Source organism: Daucus carota, chromosome 1, assembly GCF_001625215.2.
Source record: "Daucus carota subsp. sativus chromosome 1, DH1 v3.0, whole genome shotgun sequence".
Classification (NCBI taxonomy): domain Eukaryota; kingdom Viridiplantae; phylum Streptophyta; class Magnoliopsida; order Apiales; family Apiaceae; genus Daucus; species Daucus carota.
The window spans coordinates 53,017,014-53,040,224 of NC_030381.2; the positions used below are offsets into that span (position 1 = coordinate 53,017,014).

Below are 23,211 nucleotides of genomic sequence, written 5' to 3' on the forward strand. Positions count from 1 at the left end.
CAGATTTGTAATATTGCTTTTAAGGAAGAAGGAAAACCTGATATCTTTCTTTGGGGTTGTTTGGTTGAACTTAAAAAAAGTGACTTATTGCTTAAAGTAAAGAAGTGGATTATAAGTGAAAAGTTGGTCTGAACTTATAAGTTATTAAAAGTGTTTGGATACTCATGACTTATTTTGTTATAATAAGCTCCAAACCTAAAAAAAAGCTAGATTTTCTAGCTTTTTTTCCGAGCTTTTAAGCCTCATTTTAAGTACTTCTCTTAAGTTTCCAAACACTACATAAATAAGTTGAAGCAACTTCTCTTCCAAATAAACAACTAGCATAAAAACCCGTGCGAGGCACGGGACTCTAGATTTTGTTGTATTTTAAATAATATTCGTGTGTTATCATATTATTTCGAGCATAACTATTACGTCATATTTTTTAACAGAATATGTAAATATGAAATGTAACATTTGCAATCTAATAGTATTGATAGTAAAAAATTATGGATCAAAAACAACATTTGAACTGATTTTTCTATATTCAATTTTGTTAAGATATAGAGGCCACTACCATATTATCAACATGTTCAAAATTATACTCGAAACTAATACTGAAACTTTTAGAATCTAAATATATTATACCTCATTAAAAAGATCTGTAATTTATTGTTGAAAATTATCAAATTATTTCATCCAATATGAAAACTTGTTCTTGATATGTGAATTACGATATCCTAAATCATGATTAGATGAAGATGTATGGTCCGCGTTGTTTTATATTTATTTCTCTTTTTTTGAGCGTACGTTTGTGTAATAGTTAAGTGATATATGATGGACATACCATCAACACATTCTTTTTTATCATATGTTGCACACACCTTGTATAAATAATAATTGAAACATATATTATATGTAAAAGACCCTACCTTACTTTATTATAAAAGCATCCATTGAACTACTAACCTTATAATTGTACCCGAAAAATTTCGACACGTTTGATTTGACTTACCCTTTTAATTTTCATATCAATTATATAGTATTTCAATGTCTTATATTTTTTTGTTAATTTAAAATATTAGATGATTATTACTTTAATACCGCGTGTTATAATATTGTCTTGCTATAAAATTTTGTTTTTTATCATTAGTTTTCTGAGCTTGTTGATTTAGGCTTTTAATGATTTTTCATGTAATTGTTATAAACCAGATCTCAAATAGCAAAAATAGAGTAGATGTCAGTTAGGCACCATGAAGTTCATAAAAATAAGAAATATTTAGTTTAATTAGCCGTATAGTTACTTTTTTAGCTTTGTGCAAACTCATATTTTTAAATATTTTGATACTCTTATTTCTTAGGGGTGAGCAATGTAGCATATCATAAAGATCAAATCAGGTGTTCGATATTATGGCTTATGAAAAACTATTCTTGTTCTATTCCCGTTTAATCAGATATTAGTTTTCACCTTATCGCGTCGGATTATCCATTTCAGAATTAATTATATTTTATTAGTTTAATTTGTAATTGATTAATTAATTTAATTATACTTCGAATCATTTTATTTAACTCGTATGTTATACATTGATGGATGGCATATTAAAATTATAGTTTTAAGACTTTAACATATACATATAACTTATTTCTCTGTGTTATTTTATTTTAAGCAAGTAAAATTTATAACTCAACTCTTTTTAGTAGGTCTCGTAAACGCGTTTTATTATTATTTGGTTGACTTTTGATTAACAATATAGAAATTCCCTAAATTCACCTTTGTATCACAAGTTATAATATTTCAAATTCATATATCACCAAAATCACATCATTTAGACGTATTTTCTAACACCAAATTTGATGTATTTGTCACTATTCTTATATCTATAAAAAAAAATTTGAAAAGATTTGGTTACACGTCGAATTCTGGATTCATCATAAGTATAAAATAAAAAAGTAATCCAAATAAAAATATTCTCTCAGTTATCTTATTTTATGTTCTTCAAAATATTGTAATTTTTTTATAAGTCACTTTTTATAATTAAAAGAAAAATATGACATAATCCATGTTGAAAGTCCATCAATTTTTCCTTTCAAAGATGCTCACCGAAATCTTAGTTTTTGTGCTTATTTCTAACATTCATGGCTTAAAATTTTCTAATATTGTATCAGTACTCGTTTAAAGTATTAAGTTAGATTTGAATTCGTCCAATTTTATTCAAATATGAATTATATCCATTATTTGAAGTCTGAAACATGGCTCGAGCCCAATTGTTCAAAATTTTTTCAAATTTAAATTCATTACGTAAGTAATTAATTTATGGATATTAATCTATCATGTAAAAAACATATGAGACTTACCTGAAATAATAACTTATTTCAAATAAATAAGATATTGAAAAAAATATAAATACAACAGTTTTAATGTATGAGTTTAATGCTTTTGAACAAAAAAAATTAATTGTCTGTGTAGCTCAAGTGGTTTGAGAGGTGTACTTGTAATGAAGAGGTCTTGGGTTCAAGTCCCATTAATAACATTTTTTTTGTATGTATGAGAAAGAGTTAGGTTCGGAGTTAGGCTCGGGTTCGGAGTTAGGTAATTTATTTGCTCAGGAGGGAGGCTTGACACGAACCTGTTGGACTACTATATATCTATACTATACTATAATAAGCCAACATGGGTATAATTTGTAGTCCTAGATTTTAGTTATATTTTTTGGTTTGGTACTCTCCTTTTGGTACTACAACTCTAGAAATGTGGAGTCTATTAGTCTTACATTGTTAAACAGTTTCAAATACTAAAAACACTCCTAACAATACCTTATCATATAATATTTCATTAAAAAATTATAATGATGTTATAAATAAAATTATAAATAATAATTTTGAATATCTTTTTTTAACAAAAAGCTTTATATAACTCTTTTTAACTTTAATGTGTTCTATTTCAATATAAACACCAAACATTACATAACCCTTTCTAACTCAAATCTTAAAAGTTTCTGTTGTCAAACAAATCAAGATTACAGAATTATGTTGAAATTTGATTGATTAGATTACTGAATTTTTCAAATGTATTACAAGATCGTCTATGTTTGGAAAAGATTTGAATTTTCTGATTTTTTTAATTTTTAGATCTACATGTACTAAATTCGGATTAAATCTCTCTCTCTCTCTCTCTCTCTCTCTCTATATATATATATATATATATATATATATATATATATATATATATATATATATATATATTTGTTAGGATTTGTCCATTTTCAGGTAATCATGAGAAAATATAGTCAGTCGAATAATATAATTTAATTAAATTCAATCTATTAATATTAAAATACCAATAAAATGATGTTAAAATTTAAATTATAAAAATTAAATTACGAACTATATATCCGCCCGTGCTTCGCACGGGTTAAAGGCTAGTATAAGTAGATAGATAAGTTGAGTTTGCCAAACACCCACTTTATATCTGATGAAAACTTAAAGTTGGGTCCTTTCAACTTTCTGAACATGTTAAACCGGTCTCTTAAATTTTCAAAAGCATAAACAACACCTGAAGTTTCCATAAATTACGAACTAGTCTGTCTACTTGCAGAAAAGTAGTCCCTCACAGTTTCAAAAAATTACTGGCCCATCCAATGCTTCCAGTTCAGAATTTGACATTTTGATCCTTTTAGAAGAATATAATTTAGAAGTTACACTGTTTTTTAAAGATTAAAATGTTCCTTTTAAGTTGAGGAAAAATTCTTGGTAAATACATGAACTTCAGTTTAAGTTATATACACAAAATTAAAATAAAAAATTACTAATGTGGCACTTCTGCAAGTCGTGTAAACATGACCACTGGTTACTATCCACATAGCCGTCAAGGTATATTATTTTTTCGCCATTCACTCTTTTTTATCAGTGTATATAAATGGCTTTGTATTTTACAGATATAAATCATGTTGTCTATGTTATATGTCATGTTTCCAGGTCTTGCAGACACCAATTCTAGCATGTTTGTGTCTAATATAACTAATGCTGGATCATCTTCAAGAAGTCATAAGTATATAGCTAAGAGGAAATCTAGATTATGTGGAACTGAAACAACCAAGAACTTATTTGAAGAGGACTTCACAGTCACACAAGAAAACAGCCCCAACACACGAGGTTAGACAACCTTTTCTCCAATTACCATATTATGATTGGAACTTTATTCATATATTGCAAAGGACCAACAGAAGTCTGATGTTTTATGTAGAGAATTCAGCTTCACCTGATGATATGTTCACGTATGAAGATGATTTCTCGGACGACTCAGATTGTATGTTATGAACCTATGCTTCCACATTGATGTTATATACATAGATTATTTGTTGATTTTATTAACATCTGCATTCAAAACAGATAACTCCAGTGAAGAATTTATACAGGAGATATAGAAATTGTTCTCGGTGATCGGCAGATTCGTACTATAATTGGAAAAAGAGCATATAATGAATAATTTCTTTTTCAATATTAGGATGGTAATGAAGAAGCTTTCCCACAAGAGCTGAGAACTATAATCAATCAAGACTATAGTGTGATTCTAAGGATTACTGAAATTAACACTGCAAATAAAATCAACATCTACTCAGCAACTAACATATGCAAAGGCTTCCAAAAACCTGAAACAGAAGTGTAGGAAATCATGGAAACCAGTGAACAAATTGAAACTGAGGTAAGAAGAAGATGTTTACACTTATTGTTCTGTTGCAAATGATAAATAATGATTTTTTTTTTCCCGTATTTCTTACAGGCAACAACTTCAACATACCACCTTGATGGAATGTCAACACAAACAGCAAGGACTTAAAGCTATGGTGGATCACACAGCAGTCATGATTTTTTATCATATGTCTTTAATCTGTCTTCAAAAAATATTTGTGCTCAAGAATGTAATATTGTAAACTTTGAACTTATCAAGATCACGGTCAAAATGGTTTTTTATTGTTGATATCAGCTCTTCTTAGTGCTTTTTATGTTATATATGTTTTCACATTTTGATTTAATATGTCATTAAAATATCAACGCAAGTATATATAATGTAAAGGCCCTGCACCGCGGGTACAAATACTAGTTATACTATTATAACCAGAATTACACATCTGTGGGCAGTGGGCAGATTTTGTATTTTGCTTTTAAGGAAGAAGGAAAACCGAAAACCTAATATCTTTCTTTATATCTGATGAAAACTAAAGTTGGGTCCTTTCAACTTTCTGAACATGTTAAACCGGTCTCTTAAATTTTCAAAAACATAAACACCACCTGAAGTTTCCATAAATTCCGAACTAGTCTATGTACTTGCAGAAAACTAGTCCCTCGCAGTTCCAGAAAATTACTGGCCCATCCAATACTTCCAGTTCAGAATTTGACATTTTGATCCTTTTAGAAGAATATAATTTAGAAGTTACACTGTTTTTTAAAGATTAAAATGTTCCTTTTAAGTTAATGAAAAATTCTTGGTAAATACATGAACTTCAGTTTAAGTTATATACACAATATTAAAATCAAAAATTACTTAAAGCAGATATGAAAAGTAAAAATATAACAACTAGGTTAGATTGTAAATATCAGTAGCATCAAGCAGAGTAATCTAACTTACAAAGTTAACGAGAAAGAAACCCAAAAAGCATAACAATGCAAAATAATTACCCCCACCGGCAGACAAGTTCCTGGTAACACCATGTTTGCACAAACGAGTCTGGCAAACCGTATAAAAGGGAAAGGACAGGGATTTCGCGGCCTGGTAAGAGCATGCATTGTCCGGACATAGTTTAAGGTTATCTCTAACTTTGAGGTCTAGAATTAAAGTTGTTAATTGCCAGAATTAAGGAAATGAGTTTTAAAACTAAGATTCGGAGATTGCAGCTTATCAATATTCTGCAGACCTCGGCTTAGCAAACAATAGTGTTTAGTGGACAAGGTAAAGAGGTTCGATGGTGGAAGAATGTAGATGTTAAAAGAAAAATATCGTACAATCATGGAAAGGCGCGATAATGCAACAATTATACCCTACTGATCCACCAAAATATATGACAAGACAACAACCTGGTGGTATCTAACCATAATATAGTGAAAAATTAGGTAGTAGCATAAACGGACTTCCTTCAAAAATAGATATTGATTCCCTACTTGTAAAAAAAAAAAAAAAGATACCGATTACTGAGGAAACCTAATACCAAGATAAATAAACACAAACCTAAGAGAGGATGGACCAAAATTAACGATAGAATGAGTCATTAAGGTCAGCAAGTAAGACAAGCAATCCAGACACAACTTCATCTACTTATCACTCATTTTCGCCCGTAACCTAGAAAAGATCGGTACTTAACTTGTGGCTCTATGAAGCACCTCTATGCAGCTAGGACAAGGTGTGACATTCCTTAGCATCTTAGCTATCTTCCACTTTTTAGATATTGGAATTTATGTGTATTCATACTATTTAAACTTAAAAGCAGATTCCTTATCTAACAATAAAGCAAAAGAATTACACAACCAATAAACTATCATTCTTAAACAATGCATCTTGTTAATATTTCATGCCACAGTGAAACGCAAAAATAACAATGCTGGGGAAAAAAACATTGTAGCAAAAACTAATAAAAACTAGAAGAAAAACAGAGCTTATTACAGAAAATGTACCTCATACATTTTGTGATTACAAATAGCATGTCTCATTTTCATCCTATAATATTAAGCTTGCAACTTGTTGATTCACTCTGTAAGTTTAACAGTTCGTGCCGGGCGTTTGCATCTTTTGACAAATTTGAAATTTCAACTGATACATTTCGCAAAGCACTCCCATAAGCTAGCAGGCATTTAACAAATGCCAATACCTCATCTACTTCGCCGAATGTTCTAATATATACTGTTTTAAGATGTGTGGATAAGCATTCTGGAACACGTGCTTGTGACCAGGCCCATGAGCCGCGAAAAGATTCATGAAGGGAACTACAACCAAGACCCTGCTAACAAGAGAGAGCAAAGTGTTAAATTCTAAGTTCAGTGTCCTTGACAAATACGTCAAATCTCAGTTTTTAACTCACCTGCGGAAATTGAAGACTTTCAAGGTTCGGTGAGCTTTGAAGGAAGTCATCCAGTAAAGTTTTGTGAAAAAAATCGTCAACATCAATTACCAACTCAGTCAAGTTATGAAATGGAGGAAACTCATAATGACCTGATCTTAACTCATTATCATATGCCAGGCTGAGGATCTTCAAAATAAGAAGGCAAGCCGTGACAGTCACATAAATTTGCAGCAAAGATAAAAATTAGTTCATTTACATTAAGATTTAGGCATGACACTAACCTCCACAGTGTTATCTGACAAAGTCAAAAATTTGACATGATTAATCTTTTTAAGCACCCCTAACACGTAATAAACTCCTTGTGGCATCTCATCATCAAAGATGTCGATTACAGCTATCTTGAGGAATGGCAAGTTCTCCTTGAACAAAATATCATTATCACCGCCTGCGTAAGAACAAATTTGGAGATTCTCTAATCTCGGTGTATCAATCATAGTCCGAATCACAAATTCTGCATCATCTGAACCAAGATAATATGACAACCTCTTCAATACAGATCCACAAATATTGAAAGAGTTGCCCGTAAGCCATTCACAGTGGACAATTTCCAAATCTTCAAGCACAGGACAGTTTAACAAAAGCTTCCCAACTGACTCACAGCTCGAAATCATAACTCTGTCGAATCTAAGCAGCCGAAGCCTCGGAAGCGTAACATTCTCCGGAATCTCAACTGATATTTTCCCACTGAGTCGAACAACTTCAACACTAGCAGACATGTAAAAAAAATCTTGGACCAAATTATACAAGTCTCGAAACGAAAGACAAAGGTTTATCTCTTTCAAATCACGTCCAAGCGCATTTATAATCCACTCATTAACGCGGTCCCGGTAGTAGTCTCCACGATAACAATTTAACCGGAATTTAGCGATTTTCAAGTTATTCGGCCTACGCATCAAAAACCTATCAACAAAGTTGGTGAAATTTATGCCTGAATTGCTAACATCAACAAAATCAAGATTCGGGAGTGACTCGCAGAGAGGCCTCCATTTTTTCGACAAGATACAAGTGCGTACAGCAGGTTTAATTGGAAGCAATGCAAGTATAGCGATGAGGAGTGAGTCAGGTAAATCACTGATTCTATCTACCGCACAAATATTCGCTAATTTTTTTGAAGTCGAATCCATAAAATTTACCAATGAATTACATAAAAACTTGATCAAAAGCTGGATGAGGATGGGAAGGAAGAGCGATTGATTACCAAATACGATGCACGAAAGACGTTTCAGCTTACTCCAGTGAGGCAGTGACCGGGGTTTTTAGGTTTGCTGGAGATTTTGACCCGGTAATATAGATTCATAGGATCCGAACTCGATCCATTAATATGCTTGTTTACTCGTGTCTGTTATGAGTTTAGAAGTTTATTTAGAGAATTATTGGGATTCCCTCTAAATAATTATATTTTGTTTTGAATTTATTGAAAATGATATTATTGAATCGAAGTAGGATGTGTGAGGCAGATTTTTTAAGATTGATGTTAAAATAGTTACTATCCTTAATATAAGTTCAGTCATTTAAAAGGGTCCAATGCTAGCACAAATTTAAAATATATTGATATTGATAACATCAATTATAACCATAGAACATGAGAATGAAATAATATAAAAAAATGTTATAACTAAAAATTGTTAACTTTCATTCTATAAAATCAATTATAAATGTAATTATGATTGTGACATGGGTATTTAAGTTGAAAGGTAGAGAGGTGGAAAATGGTAGTGATTTGAAAAAAAATATAAATTTTTTCCCTAATCTAGTTGGCGAGGTATTATTAGTTGGAAAATGTTAGTATTCAGAAAGTATTCTCAAATTTTTTTCCAAATTCAAACAACACTCTATGATTGGTTCAAATTACACTAATAATAATAGGATCATTTATGCACATCAACTGCCCAATTAAAATTAGTCATATGTCTATCACGTCAAAGTAGAATTTAGCATTACCCTTATTAGTTTCACACATATTAATAATAATGCCTTTGAATACACAAATCACCCAATTAAAATTAATCATCTATTTGCCACCTCATTTGAAAGAAGAATTGAAACAGAATTTGAGATATATAACACTACTCTAAAAGAGAAATGAATATGAAAATTAATCTGGTTTAAGTTTTTGTAGTTAGGTTGATATCAATTATAAACTTAATTGGTTTTGCTTTGTTTGATTCCATTTAAAATTTAACTATAAAATTTGTTGTAATAATAAAATGTATTTTTTAATTTTATACTAATAACAATAACTAGTTCTGAGACTTGTTTAGCTTAATTTAAAAAAAGTAACTCATCGCATAACAGGAAAAAATAAATTATAAATAATATAATTTTAAACATATAAATTACCCAAGTGTTTGTACAATTGTGTGATAAAAAGTTGCGGAAAATAGATGTTAAGAGCATCTCCAACGGCGTTGGCTATAATCGTTGGCTAAATTGGACCTGTAAGGCTTTATGTAAAATTTGCTGAACCTGTAACACATTTTGCTTCAATGGTATTGGCTATAATTTAAAAATAGTATGTTATTAATATTTTAAATTGTTAAAATAGAATATATCAGTTCAATATGGTAATAAATGATGTGCAATCTTCCTACAGATTTTCTTACAGACCTGTAGAGGTTCGACAAATTTAGCCATCCATAGGAGGTTGGCTAAAATTATAGACAACAGGTGGGCGTGGTTGGAGTGTACTTTTTTGACGATGTTGACTATAATTTTTAATTATGGTATGCCAACTCACATTTTAGCTAAGAGTACTTTATGGTTGGAGATGCTCTAAGTGATTGATTGGTTGGGCTACTAAGCCCAGCTTTTGGGCGTATAAACCTGATATAGTTTAGCCCAACTTTTCGATTTATAAATCCGATTAGTTTATTCAAATTGTTTGTTTAACAAACTTATAAATTGATTCCCGCTATATAAGTTGATTACGTCAGAATATAAAAAGTTGAGCATGCTAGTTTTTTAGTTTCTTATTATTATTTTTTTGAAACTTGATTTTACAAATATGCAGAGAATGACTTTAAAAGATAATCTATATAATTTATTATTATATTAAAAATTCTTATACTTTTTGAAAATTCTTATACTTAATAAATTGCAAGCACAAAAAAATTATTCAGAATAAAACTTATCTTTCATTTATAATTAACTTTCTCATTTATCATGACAAAAAAAAAATTTAACTTCTCATTTATAAATATTAAGCCCTTCTTTTATGTTCCGCTTAACGGATCCTACATTTGCAGTAGCTTTCAACTTCTGCTCTTAAAATTTAAAATAAGTACATGCCTGTTATTTTACCAAACAAACCACAACAGCAAATATCATCTCAGGAAAAAAGCCAAAAAGCAGAGTCCGCCAAACACCCATCTAATCCAACAATAGCAATGGACTTGCAGGCTCATTAAATTCCTACTATCTGGTGGGTGTATTAGGAAAAGTGCCACCAAATATTGCATTCATTATCTAACCATCAAACTCTGCTACATTCATGCATGATAGAGTCGAGACAAACTCTCCAACGTTCAGACAAACTCTCCAACATTCTGAACCTCTGAAAATCAGATTCAGCCTCAAATTTTAGTAGGGAGAGCGAAATTCGAGTGCTTGAAGAATACATAGATGACACGAAAATTTTAAATTATCTAAGATACAGGTAGAAAAAATAGATATATTTCTAAGCTGAAATCAATAAGTGAATATTCCTGTTTCAAGATATGTAAAGATTAACTAAAGAGATAACTCAACATTTATCCCCTGTTTCTGTTTCATTGTACAACAGGAGGTTCCGACCAAAAATACAAGTTCTTTTTATCACTAATCACAGAATTATAGTGCAACTGAATTAAATAGCCATTCTTCACACTGTTTCTGGAAGCTCCATTTTACTTCAATTGAACTAGGACACCATTCTGAAAGCATTAACTAATGCATCCAAGATCAAAATAATATTGAATAACATTTGATAATACACTAATACTCTAATATTTCTTGCTTGTTCCATCCCAACTTTTCCAATGGAATAAATGTTGTCGCCAACATATAGTGCTTGATCAAACTCCATAGGGGAATCCAAGCTTTGATGTGCAAATCAAACTTGTTTATACAAGGTATGTATTAATAGGTCTTATGGTCCCTCTTACATGGTCGTGCCAAAGCCAATATACAGGATGAACTATAGCAAGGACTCCGTTTAACTTGAAAACTATGATATCCCGAATCAGGCAGTTGATCGAACCAGCTGTATTCAGCTACAAATAAACCAGGCACAAAATTAATAATTTCTCTAATCATCCATTCTGTATAACCTTGGCGAAAAGTCTGATCTGAGTGTCTGACAAATTCGGGTTCATCACAAGTGTTTGAATTTACATACTAAACTGACAATCTACATTAGGGAAGTAGGCATGATATCTAGCACCAGCCCACTTCCTTTGGCTCACGGAGATAAATAAACCAATTAAAATCATAACTAATCTATATATCCATTTATCTATATATTATACTATTATAACCAGAATTACACATCTGTGAAGAGGGAGGGCAGATTTTGTATTTTGCCTAAAGGAAGAAGGTAACACTAATATCTTTCTTTATATGTGATGGAAACTTAAAGTTGGGTCCCTTCAACTTTCTCACTTTTTGAACATGTTAAACCAGTCTCTTATGTTTTCAAAAATCATAAAAAACCTCTGAAGTTTCCAGAAATTACGAACTACTGTACTTGCAGAAAACTAGTCCCTCACAGTTTAGAAAATTACTGGCCAATCCTATGCTTCCAGTTCCAGAATCTGACATTTTGATCCTTTTAGTAAAATATAACTTAGAAGTTACTATTTTTTTTGAAAAATTAAAATGTTTCTTTCAAGTTGAATGAAAAGTTTTTTTGTAAAGACATGAACTTTAATTTAAGTTTATAAACACAAAATAAAAATTAAAAATTACTTAAAGCAGATATGAAAAGAAAAAATATAACAACTAAGTTGGATCGTAAATATCAGTAGCATCAAGCAGAGTAATCCAACTTACAAAAGTTAACGAGAAAGAAACCCAAAAAACATAAAAATGCAAAATAATTGCCCCCCACCAGTACACAAGTTCTTGGTAACACCATGTTTGCACAAACGAGTCTGGCAAACCATCTAAAAGGGAAGGACAGGGCTTTCGCGGCCTAGCAAGAGCATGCACTGTCCTGACATAGTTTAAGGCTATGTATAACTTTGAGGTCTAGAATTAAAGTTGCTAATTGCCAAAATTAAGGAAAATAAGTTATAAAACTAAGATTCTGAGATTGCAGCTTATCAAGATTCTGCAGACCTCTGCTTACCAAACAATAGTGTTTAGTGAACAAGGTAAAGAGGTTCGATGGTGGAAGAATGTAGATCTTAAAAGAACAGTCATGGAAAGGCACGAGAATGCCACAATTATACCCTACTGATCCACCAAAATATATGAAAAGACAACAACCTGGTGGCATCTAACCATAATATAATGATAAATTAAAGAGTAGCATAAACAGATTTCCTTCACAAATAGATATTGATTACCTACTTTACAAAAAAAAAAAACAAGATATTTATAACTAGGAAACCAAATACCAAGACAAATAAACACAAACCTAAGAGAGGATGGACCAAAATTAATGATAGAATGAGTCTTTAAGGTCAGCAAGTAAGACGAGCAATCCAGACACAACTTCATCTACTTATCACTCATTTTCACCCGTAACCTATAAAAGATTGGATCTTAATCTGTGGCTCCACGAAGCACCTCTATGGTGCTAGGACAAGGTGTGACATTGCTGCGCATCTTAGCTATTTTCCACTTTCTAGATATTGGAATCCATGTAAATTCACACTATTTAAACTAAAAACAGGTTCCATATCTAACAAGAAAGCAAAAGAATTACACAATCAACAAAATATCATTCTTAAACAATGCATCAAATATCATTCTTAAACAATGCATCTTGTTAATATTTCATGCCACAGTGAAAGGCTAAAATAACAATGCTGGGAGAAAAACATTGTAGCAAAAACTAATAATAATATAAAAGAAAAACAGCGCTTATTACAGAAAATTTACCTCATACACTTTGTGATTATAAGAAGCATTTCCCATTTTCATCTATAAGATTAAGCTTGCAAGTTGTTGATTCGGTCTGTAAGTTTAACAGTTCTTGCCAGGCCTCTGCATCTTTTGACAAATTTGAAATTTCAATTGATACACTCCGCAAAGCACTCCCATAAGCTAGCAGGTATTTAACAAATGCCAACTCCTCATTTATTCCATGGAATTTTCTAATATATACTGTTTTAAGATGTGCGCATAAGCATTTTGGAACCCGTGATTGTGACCAGCCCCATGAGCGGCGAAAAGATTCATGAAGGGAAGTACAAACAAGACCCTGCCAACAAGAAAGAGCAAAGTGTTAAATTCTAAGTTCAGTGTCCTTCTTGACAAATACGTCAGATCTCAGTTTTTAAACTCACCTGCGGAAATTCAAGACTTTCAAGCTTCGCTGAGTTTTGAAGGAAGTCATCCAGTAAAGTTTCATGACAATAATCTTTAACATTAATTAACAACTTAGTCAAGTTATGAAACGGAGGAAACTCATAGTGACCTGTTCTTAACTCATTATCATATGCAAGGCTGACGATCTTCAAAATAAGAAGGAAAAGCGTGAGAGTCACATAAATTCACAGCAAAGATAAAAATTAGTTCAAGTAAGTTAGGATTTAGGCATGACACTAACCTGCACAGTGTGATCTGACAAATTCAAAATTTTGACGTGATTAATCTTTTTAAGCAGCCCAAACACGCAATCAACTCCTCGTGGTATCTCATTATTATAGATGTCGATTACAGCTATCTTGAGGAATGGCAAGTTGCCCTTGAACAAAATATCATTATCACCGCATGTGTAAGAACAAATTTTAAGACTCTCTAATCTCGGTGTATCAATCAAAGTCCGAAGCACAAATTCTTCATCATCTGAACTAAGACAATATGACAACCGCTTCAATGCAGATCCACAAATACTGAAAGAGTTGCCCGTAAGCCATTTACAGTGGACAATATCCAAATCTTCAAGCACAGGACAGTTTAACAAAAGCTTCCCAACTGACTCATAGCTCGAAATTCTAACGTTGTGGAAGCTAAGTACCCGAAGCCTCGAAAACTTAACATTCTCCGGAATCTCAAGTAATATTTTCCCACGGAGTAGAAGAACTTCAACACCAGTACACATGTAAAAAAAGTCTTGAACCAATTCACACAAGTCTGGAAATGAAATAACAAGGACTATCGCTTTCAAATCACGCCCAACAGCATTCATAATCCACTCATCAACGCGGTCCCTGTAGTAATCTCCACCAGAACAAATTAACCGGAATTTTGTGATTTTCAAATCATTCAGCCTACGCATCAAAAACTTATCAACAAAGTTGGTGAAATTTATGCCTGAATTCCTAACATCAACAAAATCAAGATTCGGGAGTGACTCGCAGAGAGGCCTCCATCTTTTCGACAAGATACAAGTGCGTACAGCAGGTTTAATTGGAAGCAATGCAAGTATAGCGATGAGTAGTGAGTCAGGTAAATCACTGATTCTATCTACGTCACAGATATTCGTTAATTTTCTTGAAGTTGAATCCATGGACCATGATAGGAGACGAATGAATTAGGCAAAAAGTGGATTACAGAACGAAACGAAGAGAATTAATTACCAAAATCGATGCGCGAGAATTGAATGAATAGAATTAAAGATGATGCTTCAAGTTGTAAAGCTTTCTAATGGTACCGGAAGGGTGATGCTTCGACAAAGGGGTTTAAGATTGCCTCCCCCGTTTTCTTGTTTTTTTTGACAGCCCAGAAAGATTGTTGTCATGTATTTTTTTTCGACGGGGCCGTGAACTTGTCCAGCGCAACAAGCTAGGCTGGGCTCAGCTCTTTTTTATCCAGCTTCATCTGATTGTGTTTTCTGTGAGATGTTCGTAAACTTACACCCTCCGTCCTGAAAAATAGGTGAAGCAGTGGGACTCATTAATATTTAATATATAAAACAGAGATAGGGGAATGTTATTCATTAATTATTTTACGAAAATTTTGTAACGTAAAAAAAAGAGTGAGACAGCTGAAAAAAGGAACTATAAAGAATCTGGTGGGACGAACAGAGTCTAAGATAATGAAAATTGTGAGATGCACTATATCGTATAAGATTAAAAAAAGTAGAAAAGTTTTATCAAAATAATTTATTTTCCAATCAAAAGATTATGTAAGATATCTATAAATTTGAATAATATAATTTATATTCGAAAATGTCCGAATAACTGAAATCAAGAAAATAGAAAATATAAAAAATTCAAGCTTCTAGCTTAAAAAAATCGGAAATAAGAAATTTTGTTTTTTTTCCCGAATACTACGTACAAAGTAGAAGAATTTAGGTAACTTATTCGACTGGTAGATAACTGGGTCGCTGATTCTCCGATCACTATGTAATCAGGGTTCTTGAACATCGCTCTAACAATAACTTTTATGTGATTGTCGTTTTTTGGGATGTTGGTGCAGTTTGAATCGTTTGAAGTATCTTTGGTATTATTTTTAGCTTTAAAATTTTTAAAATTTTATGTGTTAAACGATCAGGAAATAAATTAACTAATTATTCTAAATATGTTATTTTTTTAAACCTGGATGTATCAGTCATTTAGGATTTGTCCCGAATATATTTTATTATGATTAATGAAAGTGTTTTTCTTTTTTATTAAAAAAATAATACTTAATTTTTTAAAATCATAATTATATATAAATGTTAAGTAATTAGTTTGGTCCTTTTTACCTTGTCAACTCCGATTCAAAATTGAATATTTCACGGATACTCTCTCATCCTTGAATCTGAAAAAATCCAATCTTCAATTCAGTTGAGGCGAACTTGATCCATGAATTCGAAAAAAAACTCATTTTTCTCCTCCTGTCATGTACTTTGTCAGATTGACGATATTTGAATCGACTTGATATTGATTAATTAAAAATCGATTATTCGAAAAGGATCACGCCCATGAATTATTAAAAAGGACTTTTTAATATATTTTTTGTCACAAAAAGGTGATTAATTGAGTTGAAATATCTAAAAATATAAATCAATATCTATTTCCCTAATATTTAATTTGGATTTTCATAACTAATTAAATGTCAATATAAATATAAATAAAATCAAACCAATCAAATTATCATTTTAAGTTACCCAAATATCGATTTTTAGTTTTTTACTCGTAAATTATACAACGGATCGGAAAAGGGTTCGGATTAATTGAATTTTGATGTGGGCTAACGGGCGGACTATAAAACAAGCGCAGCCCCCATCTTTTACGATCCTTACCCACCCATAGAGGTGGCCAAACGAACGAGTTCAAACGGATCGACTCGTCTCGGCTCGCCTTTTAACTCGTTGAATACCGGTACGCCGCGAGACGAGTTAAAACTCGCCTCATCTCGTTAATCTGTACGAGACGATCACGAGCCTGGGTTTGAGAAAACGTGGACGCCTCGTCTCGGCTCGTACGTATCGGCACGCACGCACGACTCGCGCCAACTCGTCTCGGCCGTCTCGCACGTCCACGACTCGTCTCGCACGTCTCGGACTCGTCTCGCACGTCTCTGTACAAGTTGGTCTGCAGAGACTGTATCATGACTCATGACTCACGAGTTGGTCCACGAGTTGAACGTGACGAGTTCAACGTCCAGCTCGCCAACTAATCCAAAGCAAACTGCAAAGTAAAAAATATACATAACTCGTCCAACTCGCCAAACTCGCGAGTTGGACACGAGTTTAATATCCTTCGACTCGTCTCGTATCGTCTCGTCTCGCTACCCTTACACGAGACGTCCACGAGTACACCATTCATCAACTCGTCTCGCCTCCGACTCGTCTCGTCTCGTCACGGGGCGCCCGTTTGGCCACCACTACCCACCCACACTCGATCTCTACCTTTTCTAGGGTTTCCAGAGACTCTCTCCCTCCTTCACATCTCTCTGCTCACCTAATATGGCGGAAGAGCTCCAATACTCAACTGGCGGCGACGCGAAGCGCAAGTACGACGGCGAATCATCTCCACCGCCTCCAATCTCCGGCCGCCGCACCACCGGCTTCTCATCTCAATCTCCCGACGCCGGCGGTCCGGTGGCGCCTGATGCCGAGATCCAAGCCGCCAAGCAGAAGGCGCAGGAGATAGCTGCGCGTCTCTTTAATAACAGTAACGTCGATGCGAAGCGCACTAAGGTTGAGAATGGCGGAGGTTACGATTCGAGTGAAGCTAGAGGTTTCAGCTCTGCGCCACCTGGTGCGTTATCAACTTACACAAATATAATTCTGTTGTTCTATATGTATATCAAATTGTTGAATTGTGTTTGGATATATTTATGTTTAAATTATAATATTATTGTTCATGTATTTTGTGGATTTAGATGTATCTAGTTAGCGGAGATCAAAATATGTATATTCGTTCTCATCAATAATCTTTTGTTGTAGTCTTTAACTTGTATTGTATTGATATATATTCTAGGTTATGACTGTTATATTCTAACGATTCAGTTTCAGGTGTTTATATGTTATGTGTTTTCTGTTGTTAATTTGTTCAGTCTATTGTTTTTGTATGTCTTGTACGTAATGAATTATGTTGTGGTATGAACGTAGAATAATTAAAATAGTCCATGTTATGGTTGAATGTTGATATGTTTAGTTGCAGGTGTTTATTTGTTTGTGTAGATATGTGTATGTACACGTACACACACAAGTATAAATGATTTTCTATGTGTATATATATATAGTTAGATGAAGTATTCAACTGGTTTACATTCAGTAATTACTTCAGGATATTTAATTGAATTGCGAATATTACTTGACTTTGCTCTGTAACTACAAATTCAAGTTTTTGCTTTAATTAGGCAATGAATTGATCCTTCAGGGACTAAATTCTGACATATCCAATGGCTGAATTTTCCTTGGCCATGCATTGTTACATTAGACATGTGAAGCTGTTTACGTTGGTTTTATTATGTTTTCAGTGAATATACATCTTTTCTTTTATGAAGTGGCTAACAGTCTGATTTGTTTTCATCTTTTTAAGTGTTAACATGGCAATGATGTTTATGCATCAGCGTATGTCTCAACTATTAGTGTTTTTATGATTGCAGATTATGGACATAAACCAGTTATGAATGCTGTGGCTTCAATGCCTTCTTCATACGGTTCTTACCCGGGCCCTAGCAAGAAGATTGAGATACCAAATGGCAGAGTTGGTGTTATCATTGGTAAAGGGGGAGAGACTATTAAGTACCTTCAGCTTCAATCTGGAGCAAAGATTCAAGTTACCAGAGACATGGATGCTGACCCTAATTCACCAACCAGAGGGGTTGAGCTCACTGGTACTCCCGACCAAATTGCAAAAGCAGAGCAACTGATAAATGATGTTCTAAATGAGGTAGGAAAAGTCTGGTTTTTGCTTCACAATTGCTTTTAGTTACATATTTATCGTTCTGCTGTTTAATCTTGACTTGAGTGTAGAAAGTCTTTGATGGTGATTTTGTTGTGCTTTCTAAACAGGCTGAAACAGGGGGATCTGGCATTGTTTCGGGAAGGCTACCTGGACATCAGAGTGGAACTGAACAATATGTTCAAATGATTCCAAACAATAAAGTAAAATGCTGCTGAAGGTTCTGAGCCAGTAACATGACAGATTTGTCTCCTTTTTTTAATTTGATGTCTTTGTTCTTAGGTTGGTCTTATCATTGGCAAAGGAGGCGAAACCATTAAAAATATGCAGAGCAGCACAGGAGCTCGGATTCAGGTATCTAAAATTCATGTCATCTTCAATTATGTTATCCATTGGTTTCCGCTAGTGAAGGGATGATGTTCATTATGTCATTATAAGTGTCTATCTGCTTAGATGACTTGTAAAATCATTGTCGGAGGGATTACTACATTTTATTTGGTAAATAAATTCTTTAATGCAGTGGTGTTCATTTTTTCATGTGCATCAATGCAGGTAATACCTTTGCATTTGCCCCCTGGTGATCCTGCTACTGAGAGGACCCTGCAGATTAATGGGACCCCTGAAGCGATTGAAGCTGCAAAGCTGATGGTCAATGAAGTGATCAGTGAGGTTTGTTTGTTTATGCAACAATATCAAATTACGGGTCATGGCTGTGTCTATTATAAGTTTATTTGGAATGTCAGAATATTATTCTTCTGTGTTGTACTTATAGTAGAAGGTGTTGGTTCTTCTATTTGTATCTGCATTAATATTATGGTGTTTTGTGAATCTTGACTGTTTATGATTCTGCTTTTATGTATGCGTATTATAAATTATGTGCCTTTTTTGCCTTGCTTGTAAAATTATGTGTCAGTATAATTATCCAGAATGTAGATATGTGTATGAATGTTAGAATTTCTAATAATTGTTATTGAGTTAATTTACATAGTTTCTGATAAAAGATTATTAAAATTGCATAAAATTAATATAATACGTTTCATTGGCATTTAGTATTTTTGACATATAATTTACATTATCAAACCACTGTGCAAGTCATCAGGTATGAGTCCAGCAACTGCAGATTTTATCAAGATGCTTTGACTGACATGTGACCTTTATTACTCTTATAACTAACTAATAATGGATTTTTGTCAAAATAGGTTAAGGTTAATAAGCAACTCTTACTGCAATATTATAACTCTCAGTTATGGATATATATAGTCTGTGTATAGAGACTTCCTATGCAGGGGGTCATTGACAGCCTGAAAACAATGTCGACAACTGGGTTTTCTATTTCAGATGGGAAATGTTGGGTAGAGCCGGGGAATGGTCAAGAGCTCTAGATTTGGCACATCAGGTTTAATATGGATGCAATAATTGTTGAAGTGTATAATCTTTTGGAGATTTTAGTGATGGTGTATCATGTGCTGTTTACTTCTCCATTAACAGAAAGCAATTGTAGGTCTCACATAGGGTATTGATTTGCCGGTGACCCACTATTTGTGTTTACTTGAAGCATTTTTGGAGTTTGATCTTAAAATACATGTGATATTTACTTATGAGAGAGCCGAGGACATACAGTCTTGCCAGTGGAAAGGAACAGGGTTATTCCTAAATCCGGTTATAAGTCGATAGTGTAATTCTTTAGTGCTTATTTACATATTCTGTTCACAGATCAAGTATAACTAATAGCTGACAATTTAGGGTTGCTTAGACTGGTACTGTTTTCAGTTCTAATAAAAATCTTTATATAATTGGCTTATATAGGGTTTTTCCAATTTCAAACCTTTTATATTCTTGATTTCATTGTGGGAAGAGGTATTCTGCTCAATGTCTTTTTCAGGTGATTGACAATATTTAGGTGTTCCACTCTCCCACAGCCATCTATTTTCTGAATTTCCCCCTTTCATCTAGATTCCTGTTTTAAATATCTCTTTCAAGATTTCGTGGATTGCATTGCAAGTACAACTGCAAACACTAGTACCTCGCATTTCTGCACCATTAACTGTTCGTTTGTTAACATGTAAATTCTACTTTTTCTCTGGGGGGGTCACACTTGCAACTGACATCTTAACTAAGTTACATATTGTCATATTATGCTGTACTTTTCTTCGTATGCCCATGTTAAATTGATACATTATACGTAACTAATGAAATTATGTCTTCAATTTTCCGGTCTATGTTTCCTTGTTTGACAAAGAGAAACTTTTTTACTTTCGACCCAGAGCCTCTCAGTAATTTCTAACTGTCAATACTTTACTGTGATCAATTTATGTCTATATTTTGTAGCAGTAAGTTATTGCTTGTTACTGGAAATTACTAGAGTTTACTCAGGATGAGGGGATACACCGGGTCTGTTTGGTTTACAAGTGTTAAACAATCCCTCTGTCTATGGGTGTTCAACTGTTCTTTCGTTCTGTATTATTAGGTTTATAGAAAGAAACTGGGAAACAGTTATAACTGAAGAGTGCACATCCAGTTTTCCCAATACTTACTTCAATATATCAATGAATTGATCAGTTGGATAGGTCTTTGCATATTATCTTGCTTGTACCACAAACTTTGTATAGTTTTTGCAATCTTCTTTTCTACCCATTCACTTCGAGTAGGGAGAGGATGGGACATCTGCTGGAGTAGCAATAATACCGCTGAACCAGTACGGTATGTCTGGCGCCTAACTGTTTCTATCTTAACACAGTTATACAATGTATCTTGTGCAATTTTGATTGTAATTGACATATTTGTTTTATCATGTTAGTATTGGAATTGCCATTGTGTAGCTGTGAATGTATGCAGAATCCTTTGTTGGCGCAAGTACTGATCCCATATTGTATTATGCATTATGTTTACTCCTTTATTTAAGATAGTAAATATGTTGTGCAGAATCGTCTTAGAAATCCGTCAATGGGGGGATATTCTCAACAAGGATACCAGCCTCGAGCTCCTACGAGTTGGGCTCCATCTGGACAGCAACAACCCAACTATGGCTATGTTCAGCCTGGAGCATATGCTGGGCAGGCACCGCAGTATAATGCACCTCAAACACAATACCCAGGTTATCCCCCACAGCCCTCTTCAGGTGGATATGCTACTGGTTGGGACCAGCCATCTGCTGCAACCACTCAGCAAACTACACAGGCTGGTGGCTATGATTACTATGGCCAACAATCAGCTCCACAGCAGCAAGCTCCTGGTGGTGCCCCCGGTTCTGCAGATAATACTGGCTATGGTTACCAGCAGCAGGCAGCAGCTGGCTACGGTCAACAAGGTCAGGGTTATTCTCAGGATGCCTATGGTGCCTATCATGCATCTGCCCCTCAATCAGGGTATGGTCAGCCTCAGCCTGGATACGATCAACAACATGGTTATAGTTCTACTCCTGGATATGGTAATGTTGCTAACCCAACAAGTGAAGGGCAGAATGCATCTTATGGGGCTCAAGGGGACAGCAATTCAGCACCGCCATCAAATGCTGTAGGTCAACAGGGATACAATGCTAGCCAGCCTAGCCCCAATTCTAGTTATCCACCCCCAACACAGCCAGGCTATGGAGCCCCGCCAAATTCTCAAGCTGGTTATGGAACTCAACCCTCTGCAGGATATGGGCCTGGTTATGGGACACCTCAAGCTCAGAAACCTGCATCTGGTCAACCAGCTTACGGGCAGCCCCAGCAGTCACCTACAGCCCAAGGAGGCTATGCGCAGCCTGCTCCTGTGCAACCAGGATATTCTCATTCACAGCCACCATCTGGCTATGGTACTGCACCAGCTTCGGGATATGCCGCTGCCCCTCCACCCTATGGCGCAGCACCAGCAGCAAGTCAACCAAGTTACGGGGGACAGCAGCCAACATACAATAGTTCGTATGCTAGTGGTTATAGCCAGCCTCCTGCATATGCTGCTGATGCCAATGCAGCTCCAGCGTCTCAAACTGCTCCACCTAATGCAGCTGCGAAAACCTCACCTCAGAGTTAACGTCAGTAAGCAATACCAGTTGGGGTGGTGCATCTCAGGTTTAAATTATCTTTATTATGCCTTTATTAGGATTTTTAATTTTAATTAGATCTCTCATTTCAGAAAACTTGTTATTCTGGTTTAATTAGTCTGACTTGTCTACTAGCGATTGATCATGTTTTGATTTGCACTTGCAAATGTGCTGTAATTGAGACCTTATTTTATGGTTGTATGAAATGCTTGTTGGGGAATATGCTTAAGTTCATATATATTTCATAAGGGCTGTGCCTACTGCCTAGACCTGGCAAATCGGGTCTGGATCTGAAAATCGAACCGAAGTATGCTGAACAGAGATTCGAATTTACATCGGAGAGGGATAATGTGAAATTTAAACTTATCAGAACTGATATCCGACTCGACATAATCAAATTTAAAATTAATACGAAATTGATTTGATAATATTCTGACCGAAAATGATCTGAAACTGAAACACATTTGAGTAATTAAAATTATGAAGACATGTATGTTTTACAGTTTACTTCTATATTTGATTTGATCAAATTATATATTCTTTTGAATTATTACAATTATTATATACTCCTTATTGTATATGATTTTCAAATATATAATTTATTTAA

At 34.0% G+C, this 23,211-nt stretch overlaps 3 protein-coding genes and 1 long non-coding RNA gene across 5 annotated transcripts; 2 read left to right on the forward strand and 2 right to left on the reverse strand.

Moving 5' to 3' along the window:
• The first annotated feature begins 3,795 nt into the window (after positions 1 to 3,795).
• Positions 3,796 to 4,940, forward strand: LOC135149921 (uncharacterized). Its single transcript, XR_010288197.1, has 3 exons — positions 3,796 to 4,131; positions 4,223 to 4,285; positions 4,369 to 4,940. It is a non-coding gene; the product is annotated as an uncharacterized LOC135149921 (long non-coding RNA).
• A 1,550-nt stretch (positions 4,941 to 6,490) lies between these two features.
• Positions 6,491 to 8,432, reverse strand: LOC108211005 (F-box protein At4g09920-like). The gene is made up of 3 exons (XM_017382486.2): positions 7,313 to 8,432; positions 7,050 to 7,217; positions 6,491 to 6,968 (listed from the first exon to the last, which is right to left on the reverse strand). The coding sequence occupies exons 1-3, from the start codon at positions 8,213 to 8,215 to the stop codon at positions 6,684 to 6,686; spliced, it is 1,356 nt and encodes a 451-aa protein (XP_017237975.1). The 5' UTR covers positions 8,216 to 8,432; the 3' UTR covers positions 6,491 to 6,683.
• A 1,822-nt stretch (positions 8,433 to 10,254) lies between these two features.
• LOC108207197 (F-box protein At4g09920-like) lies at positions 10,255 to 15,083 on the reverse strand. 2 transcript variants are annotated; one of them, XM_017377662.2, is made up of 4 exons: positions 13,846 to 15,083; positions 13,583 to 13,750; positions 13,176 to 13,497; positions 10,255 to 10,644 (listed from the first exon to the last, which is right to left on the reverse strand). In XM_017377662.2, exons 1-3 carry the CDS (start codon positions 14,746 to 14,748, stop codon positions 13,192 to 13,194), a joined length of 1,377 nt encoding a protein of 458 aa, XP_017233151.1. In that variant the 5' UTR covers positions 14,749 to 15,083; the 3' UTR covers positions 10,255 to 10,644; positions 13,176 to 13,191. The 2 variants fall into 2 exon arrangements, with proteins under 2 accessions (XP_017233151.1, XP_017233147.1); XM_017377658.2 differs by lacking the exon at positions 10,255 to 10,644 and adding an exon at positions 10,750 to 11,341.
• A 1,786-nt stretch (positions 15,084 to 16,869) lies between these two features.
• On the forward strand, positions 16,870 to 22,826 carry LOC108203808 (uncharacterized). Its single transcript, XM_064086066.1, has 6 exons — positions 16,870 to 17,428; positions 18,282 to 18,568; positions 18,691 to 18,783; positions 18,863 to 18,934; positions 19,133 to 19,249; positions 21,503 to 22,826. The coding sequence occupies exons 1-6, from the start codon at positions 17,134 to 17,136 to the stop codon at positions 22,592 to 22,594; spliced, it is 1,956 nt and encodes a 651-aa protein (XP_063942136.1). The 5' UTR covers positions 16,870 to 17,133; the 3' UTR covers positions 22,595 to 22,826.
• Positions 22,827 to 23,211: the final 385 nt, after the last annotated feature.